The 15754-nt window shown below is 58.7% G+C and overlaps 1 protein-coding gene across 1 annotated transcript in view; it reads left to right on the top strand.

The window, feature by feature from the left end:
* Positions 1-1922: 1922 nt before the first annotated feature.
* The window catches only part of TFAP2E (transcription factor AP-2 epsilon), a 31707-nt gene continuing 17875 nt past the window's right edge, over positions 1923-15754 (top strand). Inside the window, exons 1-3 of the mRNA XM_029080284.2 lie at positions 1923-1949; positions 2420-2917; positions 4379-4430. Of these exons, the coding sequence (XP_028936117.1) occupies positions 1923-1949; positions 2420-2917; positions 4379-4430 (577 nt within the window). The remainder of the gene's footprint in view (positions 1950-2419; positions 2918-4378; positions 4431-15754) is intronic.

The following is a 15754-nucleotide window of genomic DNA, read 5'->3' as shown; positions in this document are numbered from 1 at the left end:
CCCTACCCGCCTTCCAGCCCCTCTTTCTGGCCCAGCCCCTTCCCCTCAGGTAGCGTCCAGTCCTTCGGCCCCGCCCGAGGCCGCCCCCCACCCGTCGCCCCGCACCCGGGCGTAGGAGGGCGGGGTCAGCGCGGGGGACGAGACTCCTAGCCCCAAGAGCAGCCTCTCTCTTACTTTCTCGCTTTTTTCCTTTCTTTCCTTCTTTCTCCCTTCTTATTTTCTTTCCTTCTCTCTGTTTTCCTTCTTCCTTTCTCTACCTTTTCTTTCTCTTTATAGTTCTTTCTTTCTCCCTCTTTGTTTCCTTTCTTCCTTTTTTCTTTCTCTCTCTCCTTTCTTTCCTTCTTTTCCTTCTCTTTCTTTCGTTCCTTTCCTTCTTTCTTCCTTCTTTGTCTCCTTGTTTCTTTCCTTCTCTCTCTTCTTTCTTTCTCTTTCCTTTCCTTCTTTTGCTTTCTTCCTTTCCTTTCTTTAGTTCCTTCTTTCTCTCGTTCTTTCTTTCCTTCTTTCTCTCTCTCTTCCTTTCTTTCTCTTTCTTTTCCTTCTTATGCTTTCTTCCTTTCCTTAATTTCTTCTTTCTTTCGTTCTTTCTTTTCTTCTTTCTTTCTCTCTCTTCTTCCTTTCTCTTTTCTTTCTTTCTTTTGCTTTCTTCCTTTCCTTACGTTCTTTAATTCCTTCTTGCGTTTTTCTTTCTTTCCTTCTTTCCTTTTCTCTCTTTCTTTCTTTTCTTCCCTTTCTTCTCCTTTCCCTCTGCCTCTCTGCCCCCGACTCCGAGTTTTTCTCTTTCTGGATCTCCGAATGTCTGTGCTCCTGTGCGTCTTTGAGGCAGCTTTTCTCTCCCCCCGACCCCGTTCTCTCCCTCCCGCACCCCCCGCCCCGCTCTTGTCTCTGAGTCTCTGTCCCTCTGAGACTCCGTCGTTCAGGTTGTCTTTGGGTCTCTGCGAAACTCTCTATCCCTATCTCCCTGCATCACCACCTCTTTCACCTCCCCTCTCTGGGATCTGAGCGGATTTGCTTGTTCCCTGAGCTCTTTCCCCGCCAGAATCCAAACTCAAAAACCAAAGCCCGAGGGAAGGAGGGGAGGGAAAGGGGAGCAAGGGATAGAGGGGGTGACCCGCCGACCAGGCTCTGGATACCCAGAGGGGAGGGAGGAAGGGTGAGAGGGAGGGAGGGCCGCGGCCCTGGAAGAAGAGGCGTCGAAGCTGGGACTCAGGAGTCCCGACATGGGGAGGGCCGGATTTGGGGGGTGGGGGGTGGGGAGGGCTCCTGCTGTCAAGTACCCAGGGCTCCGAGGGTGGTTCTCTGGGGGCCGGAGGGCTCGACCCGAGGAAGGACCGGCCCCCTCCCTGTCCCAACGCCCCTCACACCTTTTCTCGGGACCCCGAGGAGGGAGCAGCTGGGTTCTGTCTCTTTAATGCGCGCCCCCGGCGCCCCGCGCGCTCCCGCCTCTATAACTGGAGCGCATGGAGATGGTTGGGGCTCAGAGGGAGAAGGGCTGGGAGATGGGAACGAGCTCAAATACTTTTCCAACTGAAATTATCCTCTGGATTTTTTTTTCTTAATTTTAATTTTTTTTTTTCCCAGCGCGTGCTCCCCTCGCCGCCGGGGCCTAAACCCCCTCCTCCCCAAACCCTCCCCCCTCTCCCGCCCCCCGCCCCTATGGATCCTCTCGGGGGCTCCAGGACCTGAGGGAATTGGAACCCCTTCGCTTTTTGACCTTTGGCATTTTTTTTTTTGTAAATTTTTTGATCATTTGATCCCTTGATTGTGGGTTTGGGGTTTTTACCCCTTTCTCTTTTTCCTATTTTTTGTCACTCCCCCCCATCCCACCCCTACTCTCTTCACCCCCACCTCCCGTCCCCTCCCCCCCCCCCCCCGCGCCCCCCGCCGCCGCCGCGGGGTCCGGGGCCGCCTCCCGCCCTGCACCCATGTTGGTTCACACTTACTCGGCCATGGTAAGTCGCGGCGACGGGGTGCGGGGCCCGGAGGGGGTGGCGGGGCCCCGACGACGCGCGGGGCGGGGCGGGGGTGCGGGGGAGAAAGCCGGGGGCGCGACCACCCCGTCCCCCGAAAACGAAATGGGAGCCGCGGGGCCGCTGGGACCCCGCCGTGCCGGACGAAGGGGTGCGGGGCGCGGCTGGCTAGCCCCTCGGTGGCCCACGGCGCCCGGCCGGGGTCCGGGGGCAGAACCCCAGGGAGGGGTGGGTGGGGAAGGGATGGAAGGGAGGCGCCCCCCGGCCAGGCCCAGCGGCGGGGGGGCCGGGCGGGACGCGTCGGTAGTTTTCCCCCGCGGCGGGGCACCGCGGGGTCCCGGCCGGTCCCGGCCGGTCCCGGGGGGGGCGCGGGGAGTTGGGGAGGGGGGCGGCCGGTGGTCTCGGCGCCGACGGCGTCCCGCGGCCGCTGTGCTCCGTGTCCCCCCGGCCAGGACCGTCCGGACGGGCTGAACGGCGGCGCGGGCGGAGGCCGTCTGTCCCAGCTGTCCACGCTCAACCAGGCGGCGGCGGCGGCGGCGGCGGCGGCGGCGGCGGCCTACTCGGCGGCTCCCCCGCTCTGCCACACCCCGGCCTCCGACTTCCAGCCGCCCTACTTCCCGCCGCCCTACCCGCAGCCCCCGCTGCCCTACGGCCAGGCCCAGGAGCCGGGCTTCCCGCACCTGGGGGACCCGTACGGCGGCATCGCGCCCCTCCACCAGCACCCGCACCAGCCCCCGCACCCGCAGCCCGCCTGGGCCTCGCAGCGCGGCCGGCAGGACGAGCCGGGGCTCCTGGCGCAGACCCACCGCGCCCTGGGGCTCGACCCCCGGAGGGATTACCCCGGGGTCCCCCGCCTCCTGCACGGCCTGCCCGACGGGGCGCACGGCCTCGCCGACGGGACGCTCGGCCTGCACGGGCTGGCCGCCCACCACGGGCTCGACGACCTCCAGGTGAGGACCGGGGAAGGGGGGGGGGGGGGCCGTCCTTCCTCCGAGGCCTCGGTGCCCCGGCTTCCCTTCGGCCGTCGCCGAGCGCTTCCCGGGGGCAGAACGCTGCGCTACGCGCTCGGGAAAGCGCAACGGCGCGGTCGAGAGAGACAGTGAGAGAAGCGGCGACAGTGAGAGAAGGTGGGTAGAGCGCCGACCCGGGAGTCGGAAGGTCGGGGGTTCCGCCCCTTGTCCGCTGCGTGGCCTGGGGCTAGTCACTTCGCTTCTCTGGGCCTCGGTCCCCTCATCTGTAAAATGGGGTTGGCACCGGGAGCCCCAGGTGGGGCAGGCAGGGACTGTGTCCGGCCTGCTCTGCTTCTATCCACCCCAGCGCCTGGCGCAGAGTAAGCGCTTAAAAATACCGGAATCATCACTATTATTAATAATAACCCCTGCCCACAACGAGGGCCCGGTCTAGAGGGGGCACCCAGCACCCCCTTCCCGCCCACCTCACCCCTCCTTTCCCCCACGCCCCGGCCCTCTCTTCTCCCGCCGGGAAGGATGGGGGTGTCCTAACCGTCCTTCCGCCCGCCGAGCCCGGGAGAGGCGGTGTGGTCGGTGGCCAAGACCGAGCCAAAGGGGTCTCCGTTTTTAGGACGGGCGATGCTTCTGTTTCCCGCGCCCCGAGGCCTCGGGTTCGGCCTCGAGCTCGGGCCCGGCCGCAGTCCCTTCCTAGAGTAGAGGTCCGTTCATTCGCCCCTCGCTGGCTGCGGTCGACAAGGGGCCGCCGCCTGGGGTCCAGGCTGCCTCTGCCCCGGGCTCCGACCCCAGCCCGACTCGCCTTCAGGGGGAAGGACGAGCCCCGGCTCGGCCGGGCTGATGATCATCATCACAGTGATGGTATTTGTTAAGCGCTTACTACGTACCAAGCACTGTTCTAAGCGCTGGGGTAGATACAAGGTCATCGGGTTGTCCCACGTGGGGCTCGCAGACTTCATCCCCATTTTACAGGTGAGGGGACTGAGGCGTAGAGAAGTTAAACGGCTTGCCCAAGGTCACACAGCAGACAAGTGGCGGAGCCGGGATTAGGACCCACGGCCTCCGACTCCCAGGCCCCGGGCTCTATCCACTAGGACAGGCTGCTACCCGGAGCCCTGGACAGGGTCTTTCGGCCCATTTGGTTGTCCCGGGGGGGGGGGGGGGAACGGAGAAGACCCGGTCGTTAATTCATTCAATCATTCGCTCAATCGTATTTATTGAGCGCTTACCGCGTGCAGAGCTCTGTACTAAGCTCTTGGAAAGTTCAGCAACAGATAGAGACAATCCCTAACCAACAACGGGCTCTGGAGGGTTTTGCACCTCGAGGCTGGGTCGCCTAGAAGTGGGTGCTGGAGCCTGGAGAGGGGGTTTGGGATGGGGATGGGGGTCGAGGTGCGGGGGAGGCCCGGAGACCGCTCCTAACCTTCCTCCCGTCCTCCCCTGCAGGCGGTGGACGAGGCGGGCCTGAGCCTGCTGGATCAATCGGTCATCAAGAAAGGTAAGGGAAGCCCCGCCGTCGGGAGCGGAGAAGCGGGGGCCGAACTCGCCGCGCCCTGGGTTGCGGCCCTTTCTCTTGGGGATGCCGAAGCCCCGTTGGCGGGGGTCGGATCCGCCACGCCCGCTTTCGTGTCCTCCCGGGGTCGTTCCCCCCACTCCCCGCCAGTGTCCAGCGAAGGCGCCCGCAAATCCCGCGCCCCGGGCCCGACCCGCCGCATCCCCAGGGTGCGGGGCCGGACACCGCCCGCATCCCCCCCTCGTCCCCGGCTTCTCGTCCCCCCTCCTACGAATAAACGAGGAGAACGATATAAGCGGACCCGACGGGGAAGGGGTCGGGGGGGTGGGGGGGATGGCGTCGGGAAGAAAAAGTTGTTTTCCCTCGTCGGCCGGGCTTCTCGCGCTTCCAATCCGGGTTGCGGGAGCGGGATAAAGAGGATCGAGACCCGAGGGGCCGCTAACCTCCCTCTCCCGCCGGGACAGGGTGGAGTTGGATTGATTTCTGGATCTGGAATTAATTTGCCGAACTAGTTAAGTCACTTCCCAGTTCCCCGGAGGGAAGCGGCGGGGAGAGAGGGGGGTCGTATTCCCACCGGATTTCGGGGGAGGCCCGCGCTATAAACGGGGGTTTATGTCCCGGCGGCTCCCCAATCCGGTTAGGGATTCAGCAAGATTTAGACCGGATTTTTTCCTCTGTCTGTCTATCTTTCTGTCACTGCCGGGTCTCTCTGTCTCGGCCTCTCCGTGTGTCCCTCGCCCGCCGGGCGCGGAGGGAAATATTCTCGGGCTCCAGGAGTCGTTACTGAAGGGGAAAAGGGGGAAGGCGAAGAGCGGCAATCCAGATCGCCCCTGGGGCCCGGAGAGGTCGGGGCTTGGGCAGCCGCTCCGAGGAGAAAATATCCGAAATGAGGGGAGTCGCTGGGAAGCGAAAGCTAGACCAACGAGAGAGGGGAGACGGGAGATCGTTCGAAAGAGGCAAACCTTCTCCCCGCAGGAAAAATGCAAAGGGGGAAAGAGGAAAGAAGGAAAACTAAATGAATAGAGGGGTTTTTTTAAAAAAAATTAAAATACCGAGGACATTCCTGATTATTTTTTTCTGACCATGGAGAGGAAAATCCTCCAGGAGAAAATATCCCGGCTTCATTCCCGCCTGGAAGTTGATCTGATCTGTTTTTTAAACGCGCAATTAAAAATTCCTCACCAAAAGGCTCCCTTCGATTGTTCCTCCTCCCAAAGCCTCAGGGTCTCCAGTACTCGAGACCTAATGGGTGGAACGATGTTTGTGTGTGTCTGGTAGGTGGGGGTCTTTCCAACATCCCCCTCTCCACACACACATGCACACACTCACAGACACACTCTGGGGCTTTACCTTAGGATCCCGGTCAGGTGCGTGTGAGCCGGGGAAGGGAGCAGAGAAGAGGGCGTAGGAGATGGCAGGAGAAAACTAACAGAGGCCGGAGGAAAAAACGAAAACAAAAATCCCCTTGAAACCCAAATACCACCTGCGATGAAACTGCAAGTGGAAAGAATAGGAGAAATGGGAGCAAGTAGCTCAAAATTCCAGAAGGAGAAATGAGGCCTTTCAAACCTCCCAAATGAACCCCTACCTGAAAGCTTTCACTTTAACCAACTCGGACCCTCTTCGCCTGGGGCCCAGCTGGTCAGGGAAGTCCCACGGAGAGGATCCGAGCCAGTGGGTGGAAGTGCAGGCGGATAAAAGTTGGGGAGAAGGAAGCATCAGTCCCCAAGAGTCAGTGGTTTAAGATTAAGTTGTAAATATAAATTAGAATAATCCTACATAATATTTAAATGTGTACGTATTCTGGAATTTAAAAAGTGGAACATGGTAAGCGTCGAATACTGTGTTATGATTGTTATCCATTTAGCACTGAATGAACGGCACCAGTGGCCCAGGTGACGGGAGGGGTTTGACCCCAGCTCTGCCCTTAGTTTTTCCCTCGATCCAGTCAGGAAGGCCTTCCTGGTTTCCGGGTATCTGTGGGCATCCATCTTCCCCAGGAGAGGAGAACTGCTTGGGAGTGGTCACTCTGTGTGTGTGTGTATGTGTTTGTGAGGCGAGGGCCCTCCTGGGCTTGGTGGTACAGGGACTCAGGCAGAGGTAGGCCCGGCCAGTTGCCATGGCACCCGGGGGAGGTGGGGGGTGGAAAGCAAGCAGGCCCTGGGGCTCTCGGAGAGCTAAAGCCTGATTTGCCGGGAGTTGGGAGGGGACCAAAGTGGAGGGATGGGGGGGGCGGTTCTGAATCTCCCTGGGAGTAGAAGGAAAACAGGGCCCAGCGTGTCTCCAGGGTCCGCTGGGCTGGAGAGCTTATTGAGGCCTAGCTCTGATCGACCCCTCAGTTCCCATGTTCTCTTCTGTACTTGTGGAGGATGACTTGGGCCCATGTTGGGGGAAGAGGGCCAGGGAGTAGGGCCCGGTCACCTGGTACCTAAACCCACCCTCTGGGCCCACCACCTTCTCCCCAGGCTTCACTCACACTGCTTCTCCCTAGCTGTGACCCAGAAAGGGCCCCGTCAGGTGAGGGGAAGTGTGGGGGTGGAGAGGGCAGGAGGGGTGTTTAGGGCTAGAGCCATAGAGAAGCAGCATGGCGTAGTGGATAGAGCAAGGGCCTGGGAGTCAGAAGGTCATGGGTTCTAATTCTGTCTCTGCCATTTCTCTGCTGTATGACCTGGAACAAGCCCCTTTACTTCTCTGTGCCTCAGTTACCTCATCTGTAAAATGGGGATTGAGACTGGGAGCCTCCCGTGTCCAACCTGATTGGCTGTATCTTCTCCGGCACTTAGAACAGTGCCCTGACTTGCTCCCTTTGCTCTTCCAGCTCCCTCCCAGCCCCACAGCACTTATGTATATATCTGTAATTTTATTTATTTGTATTGATGCCTGCCCATTCCTCCCCCACCCCAAGACTGTGAGCTCGTTGTGGACAGGGATTGTCACTATTGTTGTATTGTTCTTTCCCAAGCGCTTAGTACAGTGCTCTGCACACAGTAAGCACTTAATAAATATGATTGAATGAATGAGTGCCTGGCACATAGAGCTTAACAAATATTAATATTATTATTAATAAGACCCAGCCCATTTTCCCCAGTGGAAGGTGAGGGGAAGGATTCTCGGGGAGGAGCTAATGCTGGGGTTCGGGGGGGTGGCCTAGAAGGATGCATGCAGGGGGAGAAAGAAGGGTGCTGCCTCTCCCAGGGACATCAGCAGTCTAGGGAGTCGGGGGTGACTGTTCAGAGGATAAAATCCGCCCCCCCCCTCCAACGAACTCCTCTGTAAGTCTTCCCTCATTGGTCTCTTTTCTCACAGATTAGCAGCCAAAAGTTTGGGTAGCCAGTCCATCCCTAGGGGGTCCCTGGGTGAGTGCCCAGAGACGCATAATTGACTGTGTCCGTCTCAAGATTTGTAGTTGTAGAGAGAGTATTTGTAAAAGCACTTACTGCGTGCAGAGCACTGTACTAAGGAACTGGAAAAAGTGTAAGGGATGAGGCTTTGCCTATAGATCAGACCTAGGCTCGACAATTATCTGGAGCATTGGAGCCAAAACCAAGGCACTTGAGCATCAGTAATTCAGGTATTTCAAGTGAAAGCGGCATTCTGGCTTGAAATAGCCGAGGAATTGAAGTCAAGCTATATTTCGAAACCTAAAATATCCAGATGATTTGGAGAAACGGACTGCTTCTCCCTGGCTTAAAGTGTCTGTCCGGGTCTCTGACTCTGTCTCTCTGGATCTAGGGATCTGGACATCCTGGGATCGGGGTGCTGGACTGGTTATGGGGTGGGGGTGGGAGAGAGACTCTCGGTCGGCTCAGGCAGGGAAAACACGGGAGGCGCCAGACAGACGCAGCTCGGGGAGGTGGAGGTAGAGGGAGGGAGGCCTTTGACCTGGCCGGGGGCGGGCGGGGGGCTGGAGGCCGGTTACCGGTCGCACACGGTCCCCGGCCCCCCCGAGCTCTTCCAGCCTTTCGGGGTAAATCGGGGCGTCGTGTGAATCCGACGAATCCCGAAGCTTGCAACTTGAAAGGGAAGGAGAAGGAGGGCGAAGGCCTCGCAGGGCCTGAATCCGGGAGAAACGCGCCGTCGGCTGGGTCTCCCCCCTCCCTCCTCACTCAACCCGGGGGTCCCCTATCCAGTCGTGTCTCCCCAAGGGTCCCGGGGGGGTCGGGCGGCGTGGAAATGCGGCGGGAAGAGGCTCAGGAAAAAGACGCGGGGATAGGAGGGCCCGGACTAGGGAATGCGTGCGAGTGTGTGTGTATCTGGGCGTGTTGTGTGTGCGTGGGTATGAGCGTGAGCGCGCTTGCATGTATATCTTTGTGTCTGGGAGGGTGTGAGGGTGTGTTCGTACGTGAGTGGGTGCCTGTGTGGGGTGCGGGGGTGAGAATTTTAAAGAGCAAGCTTCGGGGAGCTTCGGCACACACAATCACGCACCAACGGGGATGGCTCCCCTTCGAGAGGGCACGGGTTGTTGCTGTTGCGGGGGGCCCATCTCGACGCTACGCGGTGCACAGTTGTGGCCACAGTTGTGGAGTGAGACGGGGCGGCTGGTTTCGCCCGGCTGCAGGGGCGTTGCCCGAAGGGGTTTTCCCCGAGGGGCGTTATTCCGGGGGAAGGGCAACTTCCCCCAATGGCCGCGGCCGGTCCCGACAACACCTCGACCGGTCGATGCGGGATGGGGGGTGGGGGGTCAGTGGGGGTAAAGGCAATCTCTCCGGGGGGCGGGGAGACTGGACCGGGTCGGAGAAAGTCTCTGGGACCATGTTCCTTCGCTGGCGGAGCCAAGGGGAGAGTTTTATTTTTGTTTCTTTATCCTTTCAAACATTGGATTTTGTGGCTTTGCCAGCGTCTGAGATAATCATCAAAATAATCAGAGGGCCAGAAGGCGGTACTCGCCGTTGTCTACCTCTCTCGTACCCAGGAGATAGTTGCAAGGAAGAGTCCAAATTCCACCAAACCCAGATTCATCTGAGACATTAACTTGCTGTTTTGGTGAATGATAAATATCAGGAATCCTACGGTGATCCGAGAGGATCCGGGAAGACCACTCGTCTCCCTAAAGAATTAGCCCAATTTCCACTTCGCCCCCCTTCCCCCCCAAAAAGCTAGGAGCCCCGGGAGGGATGGGGGGAATCCCCTTAACTTTTAATAAACGTCTCCCCTCCCCGCTTAATAAATACCACTTCTACGGAACCGCCCCCTCCTCTAGGACTCAGCCGGCCATAGGGCTAACGAGGGTTGGGCTGGTAAGGTTAGGCTGGTGACCAGTTTTCTCCCCTTGCCCTTCCACTCGTGCCCACCCCCCAGAGTTGTTTTTTTTTTTTCATAAAAAAGAAACGTCACCTGGTAGGGGCGAGGAGGGGGCAGGGCGGGAGGGGAACCCAGTTCCGACGAGAGACGTTTTCGGCCGTTTACGGGCGAGCAGTAAAAGTTACGAGGTGGAGAGATTTACAAGGGGGCTTCTCGGGGCTGGCGGCCCCACGGGGCGCGTGGGACACCGCCGACCGGCCGCTTTCATCTTCAGTGAGCCGTTCAGTAGAGTCCCCCCGCCCCTTCCCCTTCCCGCATTCATTCGGTCGTATTTACTGAGCGCTTACTGTGTGCAGAGCACTCTACTGAGCGCTCGGGAAAGTACAGTGCAGCCATAAATACTGGGTTCACGGCAGCGTGGCCCAGCGGCAAGAGCCCGGGCCTGGGAGTCAGAGGTCGTGGGTTCTAATCCCGCCTCCGCCACCTGTAGGCTGTGTGACCTTGGGTAAGCCGCTTAACTTCTCTGTGCCTCAGTTACCTCATCTGTAAAAAGGGGATTAAGACTGGGAGCCCCACGTGGGACAACCTGATTACCTGGTATCTCCCCCCAGAGCTTAGAACAGTGTTTGGCACATGGTAAGCGCTTAACAAATACCGTCATTATTCTAAACGGTGACGTTCCCCAGCATTAAATAGGAACATAGAGCCTCTCTCCCTCTCGGGATCCTCGGAGCGGTCTGGGCTGGAGGCTGCGGGACCGGCCGGTCCCGTCGGAGAAGTCACCGCGAAACGCATTCGCAGCGGCCCTGGATGGTTTTATGCGGGGGTCCCTCCCCCAACCCACACGCAGCCCCCAAACCCACCCAAACCGGGTCTTTATCTCCCCCCGCCCGCTCTCCGGAGCCCCGCACACGTATGTCCCGGGCGTTCCCGAGGCCTGCGGGCCAAGGCTGCCCTCCGACCCGGCCCCGCCGCCCTTCCGCCCCGCGGTTGCGGGCGACAGAGGTGGAAAACGGGTCTCGGGGGTCTCCGGGGGTCCCCAGGGCGTTCCGGGGGGCAGACGACAGGCCGGAAAGGTTAGTTACTGAATGTGGCGCCCGGCCTGCTTGGGCAAGGAGCTCGGCTCCCTCCTTCCCCTGGAAGGGAGCCTTGCGTTTGCAACTTGAAGAGTGGGGGATCGGGGGTCGGGTAGTTAAGAGAGGTGGAGCGGAAAATAGAGGGTGGGGAGGGGGCTGGGGGTCCGGGGTGGTGGGTTTGAGAAGCTCCTAAGCCCCGAGGCGGCTTCCGTTCTGATTGAGATCCCTCTCCCCGTCCCCTCCTTCTGCAAGATTTGGAGGAGGTGCTGGATTCTGCGGAGGGGGGAATTATGGTCAGCGGCCCGGGGGTCTGCGGGGCGTGTGCGTGTAGTTATGCGGAGTATGATGCACGGGCGAGGCTGGGGGCGAACGCGTGTTACCGTGTGTGCGCCCGCGAGTGTCGTTTTGTGCGAAGGTGTGTGCGGCTGGATGGCCGTCTGGGTGAGGCTGCAGGTGAAATGTGTCGGTGGGTGAGCGGGCGTGCCAGTTCAACGCGGGTGTCTGGGCGAGTGAACCGGTCCACGGGCGAATGCGTATCCGCGTGCGGGTGTGAGTTTGCACACGGGCTGCGAATGCACGTCGGCGGGGGACATTAGCTTTCCGGTTAAGTTAAAGTAGCTGCCGAGAGACAGGGCCGACTCGGCGTGGGCAACTCGCCTCCGACGAAATCTCGCATGGGGCTAAAGGGGCCTGAAGGGTCCCAACCCGCCTCGGAGCTCCCTCCCCAACTCAAACTCGCACTTACTCTCCCCCCCCGGGCCCGGAGGCGTCCACCCACTGGAGCAGCCGAACTCAGGACCGGTCCTCGGTGGCGATCTGAGCCTCTGTCCCCCCTGCAGGCCAAGGCCGCGGCCCCCCAGGACCCCCAGGACCCGCAGGGACCCCTCGGGGGTGAGAGACGTTTCCTCGGGACGGGCGAAGAGGGGATCTGCACGTTTCGTGCTTCGTGTGGGCATCTCTGGTCAGCTGAGCCGGGCCGAGCTGAGAGCTCCGGTGTGGCTCCCTCCGTTTGCGTTAGGATTTAGGGCTGGGGGAGGCGGGGTCGGGTGGAGGCAGGCAGGCTCGCTGCAGCCAGGGATAGACTCACTGCAGCAGGGGGAGGGGAAGCTCACTACGTCCTGGCCGGCCACACTGCAGCCTGGTGCAGATGTGGACAAGTCGGGAGTGACGCCGCCTGGGCAGTGTAGACGCTGTAGGTGACTCTGGGTGTGTGTACTTGTGTAACTGTGCCGAAGGAAAACAGGGCCGGGGAAACAGAGAGACCTTCCAGGTGGAAGACCTATCTCTGGCCCTGCCCCTCTCCCAGCTTTAGCAGGGGGTCGGGGGCCCTGTGGGCCAAAGCCCGGGACGGGGGTCTTTGCTCGGCCGGTTTTCTCAGGACACCCAGACCTCGAAAGTCCACCAAGATTGTCTTCAATCTACAGCTTAGTACAGTGCTGGACACATATTATGCACTTAACAGATGCCATTATTATTTACACAGATATATTTATAATAATACTATTATTATTTATGATAATAATAAAGTCAAGCAAAAAGTGGACTTTGAGCCGGGGAGACTCCACTGCCTCGTCGTCCTCTGTACCGTGACAGTGTCGGTTATTTTTTGCTGTAAATCCGCAGGCGGGGGCCTCCGGGCCCAGCCCAGGATAAATGGGAAGGAGACAGGAAAGTTAGCGGCCCCAGGGAAGGGGAGGAGGAAGAGAGAGCCCTCAAAATCCCCTTGGATCACTCTTCCCCCGAGTTCCCTCTTCCCATACCCATAACCAAAGCCTAGGGTAGATTCTCAGGAGCCGGGGCCGGGTTCGGGGGGAATAGTTATGAAAGTGTTTTCGTGTGCCGGCACGGGTAAGGAAACGCACCTCTGTGTGAGAGTGCGGAAATGCATGTGGCATTGAAAGTGGAGGTGTGAACGTGTATTTGAGTGTGTGTGAAGATTGACCGTTGGGTGTGACCTGTTGACGTGGGGGTCTGTGAATGTCTGTGTGGGTAGTTGCACTCTTGGAGGGACCGTGGGGAAGTGTGTGGCTGTTCCTCTGCCTCGGCATAGTCGTCTGAATATGTATGTCTATTTATAATGTGCCGTGTTGACACTGACCTGACCCAAGCCCCCACGCAGAAGCACCTGAGGCAAAAATCTCCCCTGCGAGTGGCCGGGGGCGTCAGGCCAGGGTTGGGTCAGTATTTATCTGGGCCCGGGCCTGGGCCCGGCTGAGCTGTCACACCGCCAGAGGGGCCGAGGGCAATAGCGTTCACCCATGGCATCAGCCCCAGAAGCCGCCCCACTGCTGCCCCTCCCACTACTTGCTGATTCAGCAGGGGACTCACCTCCCTGCTGCCAGAGACCCCTGCCGCACGTGACCCCCCTCCCCACCCCCAACCCAAACTGTCCTGCTCTGGAGTGAGAAGAGATAAAATCCGGAGGCATCGCCAAAGGTCAAATTTTCCATCCCTCTGCCTCTGGGCGGTCATCCCACCTTCCCCTTCCCCAGGAAACTAAGACCCTTGTTTATTTTCTGTCCCCCACAGTCACTGTCCATCCTCCCCCCGGCCCTCCTCCTCTTCCTCCTCCAGCCTCAGTAGCTACTACGCGTCTTGACCAAACACGGCATCTGGCTCTCTCCCTTTGGTGGCGGCGAGAAAACCGAGCCAGGGGTCGTGGGAAGGGCGGACCCGGAGAAGCTGGGAGATGGGTCTGCCCGGGGTCCGTGTGAATGGTGAATGAGCTGCTGAGACCGAGGGCGGCGATAACCATCCCGACTCCCACTCGGCTGGTGACTGGGCTCCGGGATCAGGGGGAAGCTCCCCGGGAGCAGGCCTGACCGGAAAGGCCGGTTGGGTCCTCTGCTGGTGGAGGCTGCGTGCGTGGGTGGACGGGAGGGGGGAGGGGGAAGGGAAGGAGCACGAGCTCTTTGTCACCTTCGCCTTGGGTATCTGGGGATCGGCTGGAAGGGAGGGGCGGGACCTGCCCACCCAATCCCCTGGGGAGATGGGAAAGGGATGGTGGCTGGGACCTGGTTGTGGCTTGGGGTGCTGTCTTGCTCTTTTCCCGGCTCTTTGTGGGCTGGTTGGTTGCGTGTGTATGTGTGTGTGTGGGGGGGGTGTCTGTGAGAGTGGGTGAGTGCATGTGTGTGTGTTTGGGCGAGGCTGTGTGTCTCAGCCGGAGTGTACGGAAGTGCACAAGAATGGGTATGCAGGAGTAAGTGTGGACATGTGACAGTAGGTGTGAGTGTGAATGAGGTATGCTCCCAGGTGAGGGTGAGGTGTATGTGTTTGTGTGTGAGTGAGTGAGTGAGTGAGTGAGTGAGTGAGTGAGTGAGTGAGTGACTCCATTGGTAAAAACTAGATTCTTAAAGAGGCAGACCAGGAGAGACTGGGCCAGTTTGGTCCTGCCTTCTTCCACCCCTGGGCCCTGCTGGGAGCCCCTGTAAAAATAGAAAGAAAACATGTCCTCCCTGCCCCTCTCCCTCCCTTGCACAAGGCCACACCCCATCGCCTTTCTCATTAGGAAGAAGAAAATATTCGGTACGTTGACGACTCTCCTCCCAACCCCCCTCCCCCCAAGCCTCCCACCCTGCTCCACCTTGTTGAAGGCCACAGGTTCCGTGCTCATGATCGAATCCCCCTCTCTTCCTTCTTGCGGCCTACACAGGCCCAGGGAATCCTGTTCCCTCTCTCTCTCTCTCTCGCTGAACTGGAAGGCTTTGGGAAGCAAGGAATGCTCTCTCCCTCCCCCTGAACAGACAAGGGTGTCTGTCTCCCTCCTCAAACCCCAAGATCAAACAGCAGGGGAAGCTGGAGTCAGGGAATGAGAGGAGAGATGTATGAATTGTACATTCCAAGCGCTTAGTACAGTGCTCTGCACTTAGTAAGCGCTCAATAAATATTATTGAATGAATGAATGCATGAGAGGAGAGAAGCAGTGTGGCATACTGGTTTCATTCCAGTAGAGTCAAAAGGACCTGGACTCTAATTCTGGCTCCGCCGCTTGTCTGCTATGTGAATTTGAGCAAGTCACTTAGCTTCTCTGTACCTCAATTCCCTCATCTGTAAAATGGGGATTAAGACGGTGAACTCCATGTGGGACATGGCCTATATCCACACTGATTATCTTTTATCTACCTCAGTGGCTAGTACAGTGCCTGGCACTTGGTAAGCACTTTATAAATACCATAAAAAAGAGGTGCCAAACCCCAACCAATAATCTCAGAGGGTTATGGGATGTGAGCTCTGGCCCTCTGACCTGGGCTTCTTGACCTTTTCCTCCAAATCAGGTGGGTCTTTGCTCAACCTGGCTTCAGCCTCCTGAGAGAAAGGGGCCTGCTACTTTAAACCATCAAGAGGATATGGCCCTAAAAGTTATTTCTTTGTCTAAACCACGGTGGAGCTGATTCTCCTCCCTCTCCCGGTTTTTATTTTAAAAGTCCTCCCACATCTAGCCGACGGCAATCCTCTCTTCTGCCAGTCCTGGTATAGACTGACAAGCCTCTTCTAGAGGGTGGAGGGAATCTCTTCCCAGCCGGTGGACATCCTACCCATCCCTGGGCTAGGTGAACCCAAGTCAAGAGGCCCCCACGGAATCCCACTGCTGAGATACCAGCAGGCCTATCTATAGGCCCGCTGTGGGCTCCTTTTCTCGATATGAAGGACCCCAACCAAATAAAGCTAGGCCCAGCCTGTCCACCTCTGCAAAACAGTTCTGCCGCCACTCCTAGGTTTCTGTGCTTGCTCCCAGGGCCTGGGCCGTGTCAGAATCAGTGTAGCCTAGTGGATAAAGCACGGACCTGGGAGTCAGAAGGACCTGGGTTCTAATCCCTGCTCTGCCACTTGTCTGCTGTGTGACCTTGGGCAAATCACTTAGCTTCTCTGTGCCTCAGTTCATCTATAAAATGGGGATTTAAGACTGTGAGTCCCACATGGGACTGGAACTGGGTCCAACCCAATTTGCTTGTATCCACCCCAGCGCTTAATAGAGTGCCTGGCACATAGTAA

Source organism: Ornithorhynchus anatinus, chromosome 16, assembly GCF_004115215.2.
Source record: "Ornithorhynchus anatinus isolate Pmale09 chromosome 16, mOrnAna1.pri.v4, whole genome shotgun sequence".
Classification (NCBI taxonomy): Eukaryota; Metazoa; Chordata; class Mammalia; order Monotremata; family Ornithorhynchidae; genus Ornithorhynchus; species Ornithorhynchus anatinus.
Note: the sequence above shows the minus strand (reverse complement) of the source record. Positions and strands in the feature narration are given on the sequence as shown.